General features: G+C 36.4%; 1 protein-coding gene and 1 long non-coding RNA gene across 2 annotated transcripts; one reads left to right on the forward strand and one right to left on the reverse strand.

The window, feature by feature from the left end:
* Nucleotides 1–6,757: 6,757 nt before the first annotated feature.
* LOC149988125 (uncharacterized) lies at nucleotides 6,758–8,165 on the reverse strand. Its single transcript, XR_016505427.1, has 3 exons — nucleotides 7,850–8,165; nucleotides 7,548–7,654; nucleotides 6,758–7,069 (listed from the first exon to the last, which is right to left on the reverse strand). It is a non-coding gene; the product is annotated as an uncharacterized LOC149988125 (long non-coding RNA).
* Nucleotides 8,166–11,733: 3,568 nt separating this feature from the next.
* LOC112288675 (mitochondrial phosphate carrier protein 3, mitochondrial) lies at nucleotides 11,734–13,633 on the forward strand. The gene has a single exon (XM_024533143.3). It carries the CDS (start codon nucleotides 12,123–12,125, stop codon nucleotides 13,260–13,262), a length of 1,140 nt encoding a protein of 379 aa, XP_024388911.1. The 5' UTR covers nucleotides 11,734–12,122; the 3' UTR covers nucleotides 13,263–13,633.
* The last annotated feature ends 445 nt before the right edge of the window (nucleotides 13,634–14,078 follow it).

Consider the following 14,078-nt stretch of genomic DNA (forward strand, 5'->3'; position numbering starts at 1 on the left):
AAATGGATTTGCAGGAGGATATTGTCAGGACCCCGATCGAAGCAATGTCAAGCAGAAGCCAGACTACAATTACCTCTCTCAGGAACATGCACATAATCATTATAATTAGTTTTCTCCACAACGTGGCAACTTGATCGCTGCCCCCCCCCCCCCCCCCCCCCCCCACATTTTCGTTATCTGCCGTCTTGACATCAGCCATCGCCGAATACGAAGATTGCAACTCGGCCTCCACACACAATCGTCTCACCGCCTTCTCGAAAAACCAATTCTACTGAGAACGCCGGTATATTTCAACCTGGCACTCCTCGATCTCTTCCAAATCCAACAGAGTTGAAACGATGCAGAGCATTAACTGGGCTACACTATCAAAGTTAAAGGTTGTTGCATTGCGCAGCTAGAGGATGTGCCGTGGTGCGCTTCAAAAGAGCAATGATTTTCTCGAGCCCCTCGTGCTTGATTGGGTTATAGGTAGTCTTAAGCAATTCGCACTAACTTAGCGCCGAGATTTCCTTGCCGTGAAGTTGATGATCTGAGGGTGCTATAAGCGGGTGTCGGATTGGAAGCGATGACGTAAATCTGGAGCCAGACGTTAACTTTCAGGACTGCGACGTCATCCACCATTGATTCACCTAAAACATTATCCACTTACAACGCACAACATAAAACTAAACAAATCAAAAAATGCTATTACAAGTCAGTGACAATCGGTAACCAAGCTCTGCTCACAACAGACGTCGAAGAGGACAATTGATAACGAACCCAAAGAAACTAAGGACCACTGGCTGCAGTTCCTTTCAATTTTATCCCAGCTTAACCTGGGACATGGAGCTAGTGGAGCTGTCGTTCCAACTGGCAGATTAATGGTGACGCTATCAACCCAACCATCGAGTCCGTGACTGTGCGGTTATGAATAACTCCTATTATTATTTTTACTACCCCATGTTTACCGTAATCAGTTATTGCCATAATAAACAAAACACACATCCACATACACACACACACACAACTCATTTCACCGATGGCTGTCGCATCACGTTGAAAAATGTGACTCACATATGATTAATTAATCAGCTGCTCGCTACCAAGCCTCTGGAGATTATCTATGATCTTTAAGCCAGAAACTCGACAACAGGTACATCGGTTCACGGCCTTCAAGTTACTGCAGAGAGTGATAGGTCTGCTTTTGATCGATATAGAACGACCTAAGCAGGTGGTTCAAATGGCACCAACTCGATTGAAACCATTCGTCAGGTGATCCAACACGGCTTTGCAGAACAGGTCCTGTCACGTGGAATCTCCAGAGAATCATCCATGACACAGGGGAACTATCACTCCCGAATTTTGTTTGGCCCCAAGCAGTGTCTCCACCACCAGATTTTCGGTATCAGCATAAATATCAGACTTATTCGCTCATCGTCAGCTCCTTGTGAAACGATGTTCACTTCGAGCATCTAGATGTTTGGCACGATGGGACGAGCCGCGGCAGAACTCATATTCCCGTGTCGGTGACCACAAATCAACGTCGGTCATCTCCGCGGTGGCAAATGCTGTGATCTAGCCACTCCACAAACCTAGGACTATTCTACTTCCAAACACCCCCGGACACTAGCGCACTATCAATTGTACCAGTCCCTGACAAGTTGCGCAGCAGACTACTGATGGATTCAACTTATCTCAGATTGTGCAATCTTAGCCAAATTCTAGTAGATAATTTTCCGTGCCATGAAGGATGGGCATGATCGCTCCAGCACTTGCATCCATTCGAATCAAGTGAATGGATTCGAGTTGCGCTTTTCCAGCCGTTGCATACCTGTTATCGCATGAAATACTGCACACAGCGCACCAGTGGACGTCAACGTTGACGTTGTTGACCTGCGATCTCGAACACACTCTAGAATGAAGTCCACGTCGACGCAGGAGTGGAGAATCAACCAGCCCTAATCGATTCTCGCGACGTGGGAAAACGGGCTCGTGTTACACAGTTTTAATTCAGAGGCGGAGAGGAACCGAGAACTCCAGGGGTTCTACTCAGATTGCCACACCACGCGTGAGCAAAATGTGCATCGGAGTGTTGGTTGCGCAATCTAGCGAAGCACTGGACTGCTTGGTGTGGTTCTGTTAGCAACAGCTGCGAATCTGCACATGCTTCGATCGGCAACGGATTCATCTTGCGGCGCTTGCTGGCGCAGACCAGCAGGCTCGACACTTTTTGTTGGATCTCCCAATCACGAAGAACGAAGACCAAACAAAGGACGAACGAACGAACGAACGAATGAACGATATGAGAAGAACGAGAGGGATAAGGAGCGAGAAAGAGGGGAGAGTTAGGAATGACCAAGTTGTCGAACCTTTTCCTTTTTAGGGATCTTCTGCAAAACTTTAAAATGGATATATTGTAGGATTACGTATACTGTTTTGGTTTGATATAATATTTTCTTTTTTACTTTATTCTAAGGAGTTTGAGGAATTTGATTGTTGGAGTGTGTGAGGTATTTGTGTAGGATAATGAATATTCTTTTTGATTTGGGTGAGTTACTCGATGATTGTCTCATAGTGGTGATTTTATATTTAGAAGAATTTTATATGAGATTTTTCATCATAACATATATACACACACATGTATGTATGTATGTATTATGTGTATGTGTATGTATGTATGTATGTATTAGACACTTCATTTTTAATTTAAAAATAAAAATTAAATTATAAATTAATTAATTAATTAAAACTACATGCAACATTACAATAGTTTTAATTAAAAGTGATTTTTTAGTGTTAATTTCTTAACATCTTGCGCATTTATATAATTTTTTCTTGGTCATAGAGTAAATGTTTACTCAAAAATTCAATTTATACTCAAGAAATTGGAACTGAGAATTGCAGCTAGAGAACTATTTATTTACAATGTTTGGTTTGTTGTTTTAATACTATAACAAGGTGAGTATCTTTTCTATTCAACCAAATTTAATCACACTTCTTTTCGTTTTCTATTTTTTCTCTGTTTCCAAATTTTGTTCCAATTTCAACTTCAGAATTATTTCTTAGAGATAAATGAAGCATTGCATGAATATACGTATGGATACACATACAAACATACATGATTGTATTTAAAATGCATAGAATAGAAGAAAAACAAATGTTGTTCTAAATGTTCATAAATATGCACAAAATATTGGTGGTCTAAATTTCAAGTCTTAATTTTGTTTTGAAGTTCAATAGTTAACAAAATTAGTATTTTATAAACTACAAGTTACCCAATTTCATACTAAAATTTTTAGGCATTCTAAATATATAGTCTGAATTTGTAACATTCTATTGAATCAAACCATTACAATTGTAAACAAAATATGTCTGACTGACTGTCTGCATACATGTACGAATTGTTTTTACAAATATACTAACAAGTTGGATGATTTTACAAATCTAGTTTCGACCTTCCATTCTTTTACATTGAAATTTTCTTTATCACCCTTTTAATTCTAAGATTATATTTGTAAGAAGTCTATTTGATAGTCGAAATAATAATTGTGGAAAACTACATCCAACCACACAAAACGTTAATCCACAGACCACCTGTGGTTTCTAAACCGTGGGATATACAGGCCTGAGGAAGTCCACCAGGTGCCACAAGTGCCGTGGGGGGGGACTCAGGGAGATGGCGAGGCCCCTCCTCCCTCTCTAGAAACATCCAGGAGTGGACGAAGCGCGGTGTGAACGGAGATGGGACGGGACTGGGACCGGGACGATGGTGACGGGGCACCCGAAGGACAGCTGGAGATCGGTTCACGTGAAGCATCCGTGACTGGCCCTCCCTCCCCTTACCAACCCGCGCAAATCCCCCGCCCACCTCGCTGCTGGATGAATGAACTAACCATATTCTGCATCCACGAGATTCATCTCCCCGGCCCGCATTACCCAAGATCCCTTTTCCTTTTTCTATCTCTCTACGTTATTTTCCTTCTGTATCCTTTTATTTTTTTGCTTTAGTTAATATATTTTATGGTTGCGTGTGTGGATGTTGCGGTTTGGGCGTCACAATCATTTTGCAACAACCGCAAACACAGGGGAGAAGGGCATCTGTGATGGTAGTAGTACTTGGTCCTCTTGGGGGGGGGGGGGGGGGGGTTTTATTTTTTGTAGGGTCTTTATGGACCACATGCACAAGGGTTATGTACCCCTTGAGGGCAAGGAAAAGGGGGGGGCTTGCTTGCAAAGCCATGAAATTTGGATGTGGCACAAACCCACTCTCTCTCCCCTTCTAATTGTGTCCCATTAATTGTAAGTATGTATGTGTGCGTGTAAATATATATATATATATATATATATATATCCTTACCTAATATGTCTTGCTTATCTAATGATATATGTTCTCAGGTTGTAAACTTATAATCTTGCTTTTTGCAAAATAAATAAATAAATAAAAATAAAAATAATTGAAAATAAAAATTTATAAAGTAAGTGAGAGTTTTGACAACCATATGAATCATTGACACATGTTCTTACTGGTGTTGCAACACAAACCAAAACATAAAATAATAATAAAATAAAAAACAAAAAACATATACACTCGTGAACAAAATGTTATGAAGAAGTCACTATTCTAGAACTGTGAAGCATCATACTCTTTACTAAAGCTTGATCTTGGTAAACAAAGCTCTTGATACAAGACATATCAAAATTGCAGTCTTTGATGTAGCAGAATCTTATGTTTTTGCTGAAGTGAGATGCTTTTTTTAATCCTATTTTAGTTAAACCTCACAAGGTTTGCTTAGGATTTCAGCTCATGATATTGCCTTGGGATTAGTTGTAATACCTACTCTTATTGTGTTTGTTTGACACATTGTGCACAAAAGAACAACCTAAATTTCCCAATATACACTTAACAACATTGCAAGTGCAAGTTTACCACACTTGATGTTATAAATGAAGTGGTTATACAACAAATAATATTGTAGAAATGTCATTGAGACTACTTTTTTTGGAAGGATAGATATTGGGATAATTTGTTAAGACTTATGAAGTACATCAAGAAAAAGAACAACAATGATTGTAAGGAGAAAACAAAACTCTAAGTACGTATCAATCATAAAACCATAATACTAATAATAGATATAGAAAGTTTATTTTATCACTACCACTATTTAAGGTTTTTGGTTTATAATATCTAATTATTGTTTGTTCTATAGAAACAGAGAATTGCAACTGAGATTCTACATTGGTATTTTCTTATGTAAGTATTGTTGCTTGCATTAACTTTCAACAATATAGTCATCTCTTTCATATTGAATGTTATTTCTCAAGGTTCCATCATTTAATTTTAAAATTATTACTTGATTTCTGGATAAATAGCATATTTATTTAATTTATTGAGAAAAAATTTGTCCTTTCCAAAATAATTCATGACTATTTTGTAGAACCTTCTTTTTATATATAAATATATTTTTAAATATGTTTCAAAATAACTATCTATGGCACAAATTTATCAAAGTTTTTTTCACCAATTTTTAAATTACTTGATTTTTTTGTTAATTACTTATGTTATTTTTATATTTTAGAACATTATATAAAATGAATATCTTCTTGACTATTATCACTATTATCAAAGATGTGATATTAATGATATTGGTAGTTTATAAACTAAAGATAGATACAAACAAATTGGTATTTATTGAGATTTATCATCTTGATATTTTTAAAATTTAAAATACTACTTATCTATTTGAAAACATTTATAAATCATAGAAATAATATATCTGTAAATATATTTTTAAAATAATGTTTTTATTAATTTTTCTCTTACATCTAAAATACATAACAAAATCTCAAAAATACAATAAATTTCTAGAATATATTTTAATTTTCAGAATATACTTTTTGTAGTTTAATTTTAATTATGTCTCTTTTATATGATATTTGAATCATATACAAAAACTTTTTCTAAAATACAAACTCTTTCTAAATTTTGATTTTGTCTCATATTTTTATCACGACACTCAATTTGCAAACACAGTAGGTACAAGTTTGATGTCTTTTGGTACTAAAACCATTTTTAATTTTACCAATTTTTTTGAAAATATAAATCTAATTTTTAACTTTCCTATGTTTTTATTTTTTAATACTACAATTTATTTATTTTTGTAATATTTGACATATTTTGTTTTCAATACTACATTTTATTCTATATGGATTTATATACTTGAATTTGATATAATGAACTCTTCTTCGAAATAAAAATTCAAAAACAAATTCAAAAAATTGATATGAAACTACAATAAAAATGTTTTGTTTAAATTTACCTCATCTATTTCAACTAAACAAGTAGGTTTTGTTTTGAAGGTGTATTTCATTTTAAAAATGCTTATTAGAAATTTAAGATTACTTATAACAATTCTATAGATATTAATATATGTTAAACTGAGAACTGCAATTGATAAATATTTTATCAACTCTCCCATCTAGTGTTTATTTACCTTTCAGAACAGATTTGATTTTTCATGATTAGGAGATATCTCGTTATAACATTGCAATGCTATAAAATATAACGTTGTGGCTGTTTGCTATTAAACTATTACTGTTCTAATACTGTTGAATAATAATATAATCTATCAAGTTCTGCACCCGACTCAAAAACAATAATTTACTTACTTGTTGAGCTTTGATGAGAAAATCATATGTCGTAGATACAAGAATGTGACCTAATCAATTCGTTGCAACCAATATTCGTTGTAGTATTGCCCTCAACACTTTTCAAGTCTGCAAGCCCAATTTGATAAAGAACGATAGCTGTATGCATGTTGCTACCAACTTGATCATTCTGTTCTACTGTTTACTTTACAATGAAACAGCACACTTGAAAAAACAAAAACAGACAAATAAAAAGGAAAGGAGAAGAGTCATATACAGCTTGGACAGCAGCTTAAGTTGGATCATAACCGAGTCGTAGAGCCATGGAAAGCTCAGCTAACATCGATTGAAGCTCCCACATGACAACCACATGTTGATCCTCCTTAGAAGACCCTTCATACTCATCGTGATGTCTGAATTGCATCTCAAGCATGCTAGAAGAATTCTGAATGCAACCATTTCAGTTTCGAAAGGTCAAACAGTAAGTTATCTACTCAAAGCGAGTCTTGTAAGCAAGCCATGAAATCATAGGTTAGAATGAGTTCCATATTCTCACATGCTAACAAGCATATGCTCCATAACTACAGCAATTTGATCCATCTAGCCACAGTTTATATTAGCATGCAAAACTGAAAACAAGACTGAAAACCAAAAACTAAGCTCATGAAACAGTCACATTAAGTAGGAGAATGAGGATAAAGTCCATCAGTGGATGACTCTAATTGCCCTAGAAACGACTAAGAAGTTGGAAACTGAAAGACAACTAGAAACTCGACGTAACACAAGATATAATCGTGAATATAGGGCATATCATAGATCACTGCAATTCTTCACAACTTTACTTCAGTCTGAAGGACCCTGGACCACAAGCGGCGACATTTCACAATTCGAGCTATGAATGACTGGATGTAGAGTTTCTTGACCTCGTTCAACATGAAGAACAGACGCAAGGTCAAGTTCTATGCGTGGAGGAAAAAAATGCGCTTCAGAAGAGTTCAAGGGATTCTCCATGGCCTACAATCACACACACCTTCGGAAAACCTCATCCAATCGTTGCTTAAGACTCAACACAAGACGGAAAGTATGCACGAACCCTCAAATTGAACAACTCACAACTCCATCTTCTGTAGCGTGGCAACGAGAATGCATCCAGTAGCTTCCAATGCTCAACACAACAACCACAGAAACCACAACGTTAACACTCAAGCAAGAAGGTGATGGATACCTCAGCTAACAAAACTTGGTCCTGTCTGTCACGATATCACTACCCAAGCTTCGAAACTCGTCCAAGTCTTGAAAAGAATGGTGGCAGTGTCAGTAATAGTCGAATTCGGCGATCGAGATTAGCATGAACCCCTTGTCAACCTTTTCTAACTTTACAGACTAACCATAGTACCGATCAAAACACTTGCGTCATCGGCAATAACGCACTGCATTACTAAAACCTTAAGTCACCATCAACAGACTCCCAGATGAAGAATCGTAAAGAAAATATCGACGTGCAGAAGAACCCACAATTGGAAAATCCACTCTGCCGCTGTTAGAATGCAAGATTGACGATGAGAGAGGATCGGCTCGCCATGACCAGTCGGCTCCAGAATGCAAGCACTGCAGAAGCTCGACTAGATGGATGAATAAGTAAATGATCTTCATTCGTTCACGTATCCAAAGTAAAGTATCATTCGTTTGTCATGGTCTCGCCGACGATACCCTTCATCCATGTCAGATTTGACAACTATTCATTCATTCGAACTTGGAGTGTTGACGTTGAAATATCATTCACTCCCTTCTTCTTTTTCTTTTTTATTTGTTGGTTGGATTCCATATAGAAAACTTTACAAGTAACTATAGTAACACAAGAGATGTCAAATAAAATTTGAATTCATATCTATATATATATATATATATATATATATGAAAAACAAAGAATAAGTGTATTAAATTCAAAAAATATCGAATTTTATCTTTAAAAATATCATAAGTAAAAGCATCAAATAATCATTTTTTAACATAGATATATTGTACGATTTATTTTTGGTTCAATAATAAAAATTAATAAAAATTAATTTGAAATTTATTAGCATAAATATAATTTTAATAAGTATATATAGGAATAAATATCAAAATAGTCTAATATCCCACAAAAACCATTCAAAAATAATAAAAATAACTGATGATCCAAATAAATATTATATATATATCAAGCAGCAAAAAGTTGCATTATAAAGCATGAAAAAACTGTAAAATGTGTAATTGCTAATTCAAAAATTGATCACTTCTAAAGAAATATCAATCAATAAGAAAAAAAAATATATATATATATATATATATATATATATATACACACATACACACATGTAACAATAGAATCATTTATGTTTCTTTAGTATTATTTGCAAGTATAATTTTTATTTAGTAGAACAATTTAAATAGTTAAGTTTTTTATTTTATTTTAAATAAGCTATTTTTATGGTGGTGTTTTTGTCTTCATTATTGTCAAGCTAAATAATCTTAATTATATTTAAAAAAGTACATTGTGTACGAGCAACATACAATTATTTTTGTGCAAATATGGAAGTTCTAAGATCTATTCCCACATTCTTTAAGAATTATCTTTGGGACTTATTAATGGCTATTACAATTGCCACCTTTATTCAAAATTGTCTTTGGTGCAACTTGAACAAAACCATTGCAAATAATAGGCATGATATGATCTTCAAAAGCCAATTGTTCCTTGTAATTAATAGTCTTAACTCTATAATTCAATAAGTCAATTATATAATGATCAAGTGTGATCAATTGCAAAGTCCTCAATGTTTTCTTGATACTATAGATTACTAATTAGCTAAAGATTATGTTATGCCTATTATTTGCAATGTAATTTACCTATGACCCATATTCATAATCAAGTTAAACTCAAAACCTCACTTTTTTCAAAGTTGGATAAATTAATTAATTGTAGACAAAATGTAATATGGTTAAACAAATAGCTGTGCAAGGCATTTTGCTGGTGGTTCTAATTTGAAGATATGATTTTTGAATGCTAAGAATAACTCATAACAACCTCATTGCAACAATTTCTATGATTTTAGCCAATAAGAAGACTTCTTTGTGTCTTTACCTTATATCTAATTGTTTTTCAATTTCAATGATTTTGGCTAATGAAAGGGCACCCTTAAAATAAATAAATAAATATGATATTTGAAAGAAAAAAAATCTGTTTGTTTAAGGTGCAAAAAATTAAGATTATAAAAAATTCAAATAAACATATATTTTATTTATTATTCTTAATATATATATATATATATATATATATATTTTTCATTGATAACATCTTTATTATTTTATCATATTTTAATTAAATTTATTTTTAATTATTTTCTTGAATATCTGGCTATGTTATAATTATATTACATATATATATATATATATATATATATATATCTTATATTTTATTTGAAAAATACAATGCTTAATTATAATATACTAAGCTATTATTTATAACACACAAGACATATCGAGTAGTGTAAATATTTTCTAATATTGGCATAAATAGCTACAGACTTATTTGTCAATTATTTCATTGTATCATTGTACAATATATTTGTTAATATTCATTTTTTATGTTTTTAATGATCATCATGTTTTGTCAATGGCATACATCTATGCAAATGCCAATCTATTAGATATTTTTGTTAGGTATATAAATTGGGAATGCCATGTTGTTATATGTGATTATGAAAATTTAGCACAAACAAGAGAATACATTTGTATCTATTTTACTCTGATATATATATATATATATATATTCTTAAAACACCTTTTAAAATTTTGTCTATTAATTTAGTGTATTGTTTGCATAGCACAATACTATTTAATGTGGGAATATTTTGAGTTATATATTATATATTTTGTATTAATATTGGATTTTTATTTTTTAAAAATTACTTATATATATATATATATATATATATATATATATATATGAATATGTACAAATGTATAAACATTAGATTTAAGCTAAATTCTACGTAAGAAAGAGAATTGTGCAAAAAAAATAAATTAAAAGAATGTATTGGTGAGATAATTGTAGTTTGAGAACTTGATTGTTTCAATATAGAATAATGTATCTCATTATAAATAAATAAATAATTTTAGTAAATGACAATAATATTAGAATGTACCTCAGAAAATAAAGTTTTGTACAAATTCCTTTGATACATATTCTTAAAAATAAAACTAATATTTCTTCTCTATGTGCTAAAATCTACAAACAACTTTCAATTATTTATAAAATAGATTGATACAAGATATTTGCAATAACCATATCTTTTCAAATAATTGAATGCATAATTTATAGGTTTTTCTTTTTAATGTATTCTCAAATCTATATAAAGGAATTGTAATATTTTCTACCAATATATATATATATATATATAAACATACATTTATTTTAATTTTGCATCTTACATGAATTGTAATGTTGTGTAATGTCCCTAACTACAAACAATCATTCCCATCTCCTTCCAAACGTCATGGGCATCTCCATTCACGCTTATTACAAAGATTGCAGCAAATCTTAGTGTGTTTATCACCCACTATTCATGTGTATATGGTGCTCCTATTCACCACCTTCCTATCAATCTCCAAAATTCTAACACATATATCTCAGCCATAGTGGCTTGGTATCCGGCTCGTACCTGCAGCATGATGAACAGAAAAAGCAAAATGGCTCTTCATGTTAGAACGTTTTAATAATATTATCTTTTTTCCTTTAATCATGTCTAATTCCTCAACAAATAATAATTAGCATCCGCTTCATCCAACTACCATCCTTTCATCATGACATCAAGATGGATGGATGGGTACCTGTTCTGGGAAATCGCATTCAACTCGCCTTCAGATTCCCATGGTTTGCTGCTCCCTATTGAGGCACCACATAATGCTCCAGGAAGAGCCACAGACGAGCGAAATAACATCCATTTTCGAGGGAACATTCATCCCTACAAGGCGAGAGGCGGAAGGGCAGCGGAGGAGAAAGGGGAGGAAACGAAAGGAATGGAAGCCGAGGGTACAACGGAGGAGCCTCCTTTCTGGCCCATTCAAACCACCGGGACGACGCAGCAGGCAGCCCAGCCCAGCCCAACCCCAACCCCGGCCCGTAGTGGGACCCAAAGGCGCCCCTCCATTCATTCTTCACCGTTGAGGCCCCGGGTCCACCTGAGTACACACCCACCGCTCGCTCTCTCTCTCTCTCTCTCTCTCTCTCACACCACGGCAGCATCTTCGAAGAAGAATCTTTTTGTCCTCCAGCAGGATCCGAAATTTCCACGCTGCGATTCGGGGTTGAATCTCGCAGGCACCTTGTGAGCCCTTCATCTCTTGCTTGCTTGCTTGGAGTCTGGTAGTTGTTTCTGCTTGCTGTTTGAGTGAGGCTCGAGCGAGGGTTCAGCTTTCTGTGGGGTTGCCGGGAGCTCGTCGCAGAGCTTCGTGCAGCTATGGTGTTTGCAGAAAAGCGCACTTCCATGGTGCCGGAGTTTCTTTACTCCACCAAGACCGCCAGGAGTGGCATTTCTGCTCCTAAGTCTTTGTTCCAAGCTTTGACGGCGGAAGCCAGCAGCAATGCCGCTCCCGCTTACACGGCCTCGAGCCTGTTCAAGCAGGTGGCGGGCGCCGCGAGAACCCCCGCCGGGGTGGCGTCGCCATTCATGGTGCCGTCCGCGAGCGAGCGCAAGATTGTCATGTTCTCGGGTGAGTACTACCGCGCTTGCGCTGTAGGAGGGATGCTGTGCTGCGGGCTGACGCACATGGGAGTGACGCCCATCGACGTGGTGAAGTGCAACATGCAGATCGCCCCGGAGAAGTACAAGTCGATCTCGGGAGGGTTTTCGTTGATCGTGAAGGAGCACGGGGTGGTGGGTCTGTTCCGAGGGTGGGTGCCTACGCTGCTTGGGTACAGTGTGCAGGGTGCTTGCAAGTACGGGTTCTACGAGTACTTTAAGAAGACATACTCGGACATGGCCGGGCCGGAGAACGCCAAGAAGTACAAGACGGTGATCTACTTGGCAGGGTCTGCGTCCGCGGAGGTGATTGCGGATGTGGGGTTGTGCGCATTCGAGGCCGTGAAGGTGAGAGTGCAGACGAACCCGGGATTCGCGAAGGGACTGAGCGACGGGATGCCGAAGCTGATTGCGTCGGACGGTGTGAAGGGGCTGTTCAAGGGTTTGGTGCCATTGTGGGGACGGCAGATCCCGTACACGATGATGAAGTTCGCTACGTTCGAGAGCACGGTGGAGGCGATCTACAAGTACGCGGTGCCAGTGCCGAAGAGCGAGGTGTCGTCGAGCTCACAGTTGGGTATCTCGTTCACGGCGGGATACATTGCGGGAGTGGCTTGCGCCATCATTTCGCACCCGGCGGACAACTTGGTGTCGTTCCTGAACAAGTCGAAGGATGCGACGGTGAAGCAGGCGATTGACCAGATGGGGTTGAAGGCGTTGTTCACCCGGGGGCTGCCATTGCGTATTATCATGATCGGTACATTGACGGGAGCACAGTGGGGTATCTACGATTCGTTCAAGGTGTTCGTGGGTCTGCCAACGACCGGTGGTGTGGTTGAGGAGCCTAAGAAGGAGTAGAGGGTTGAGTTGAAGTTTTTTTTTTTTTTTTTTTTTTTCTTTCTTTTCTTCTTCCTATCTTGGGGGTAGCCATGAGACATTGAGGAGCCATTTGTGCAAATTCAGGCGGGACGTATTGTTACCATGTTACTTAGGGGAGGGGGTGGCTGATTGGAATGAATTTGTTAGTGTAGGAGGACGTGTGGAAGTTACGGAGATTTTATCTTCTTTTGTTACACTCCTCGGGGATAGCCTTGGCCAATATAGGTGACCATTTTGGATTAGATCTTTTAAGATGTTATTCTTCATTCATGATGCTATCATGTTGATGATAATTCATTGCATTTATTCATAATTAGGAAACAAATTGGAACTCGTTGAATTGCAGACTATTCATGTGCGAAACCTCGCGGGCTCTGTAAACTTCCGCAATTTGCATCGTGATTTTAATTTGAGATATTTTACGCGCTTTTTCACTATTTGCCTTAAATTGTTTTGTTGTTTGAATTCGGGATGGTAATATATTCTGCAAACATTACTGGGACAGATGAAATTCGGTGATGTATGTGATCGTGGACAGAAGGGTTCTCATTGTGACACGGAGCAATTGGACAGTTTTGCGAATGTGCATCGATGCTTCACTCTCATCTACCAGCGTTTAGTGTGCAGTATCCACCAGGCTTGATGCAACGTATTGTTGATGATTTGGAGGTTAATTGCCAAAGCATTTCTACATCCATGGCACTGGAAATGATGGCACGTGCCTTCATAAAATCGATGTTGTTTGCCAAAGTCAACGGGCTTGAAAGAGAAAATAATGGCGTCCCACAACCTCAA

The sequence above is a fragment of the Physcomitrium patens genome, chromosome 11 (genome assembly GCF_059467195.1).
Source record: "Physcomitrium patens ecotype Gransden chromosome 11, ASM5946719v1, whole genome shotgun sequence".
NCBI lineage: Eukaryota > Viridiplantae > Streptophyta > Bryopsida > Funariales > Funariaceae > Physcomitrium > Physcomitrium patens.

Bases quoted from the DNA above. Each gene is read 5' to 3' on its own strand.
- LOC112288675 (XM_024533143.3), top strand. From the start codon at position 12,123: ATGGTGTTTGCAGAAAAGCGCACTTCCATGGTGCCGGAGTTTCTTTAC.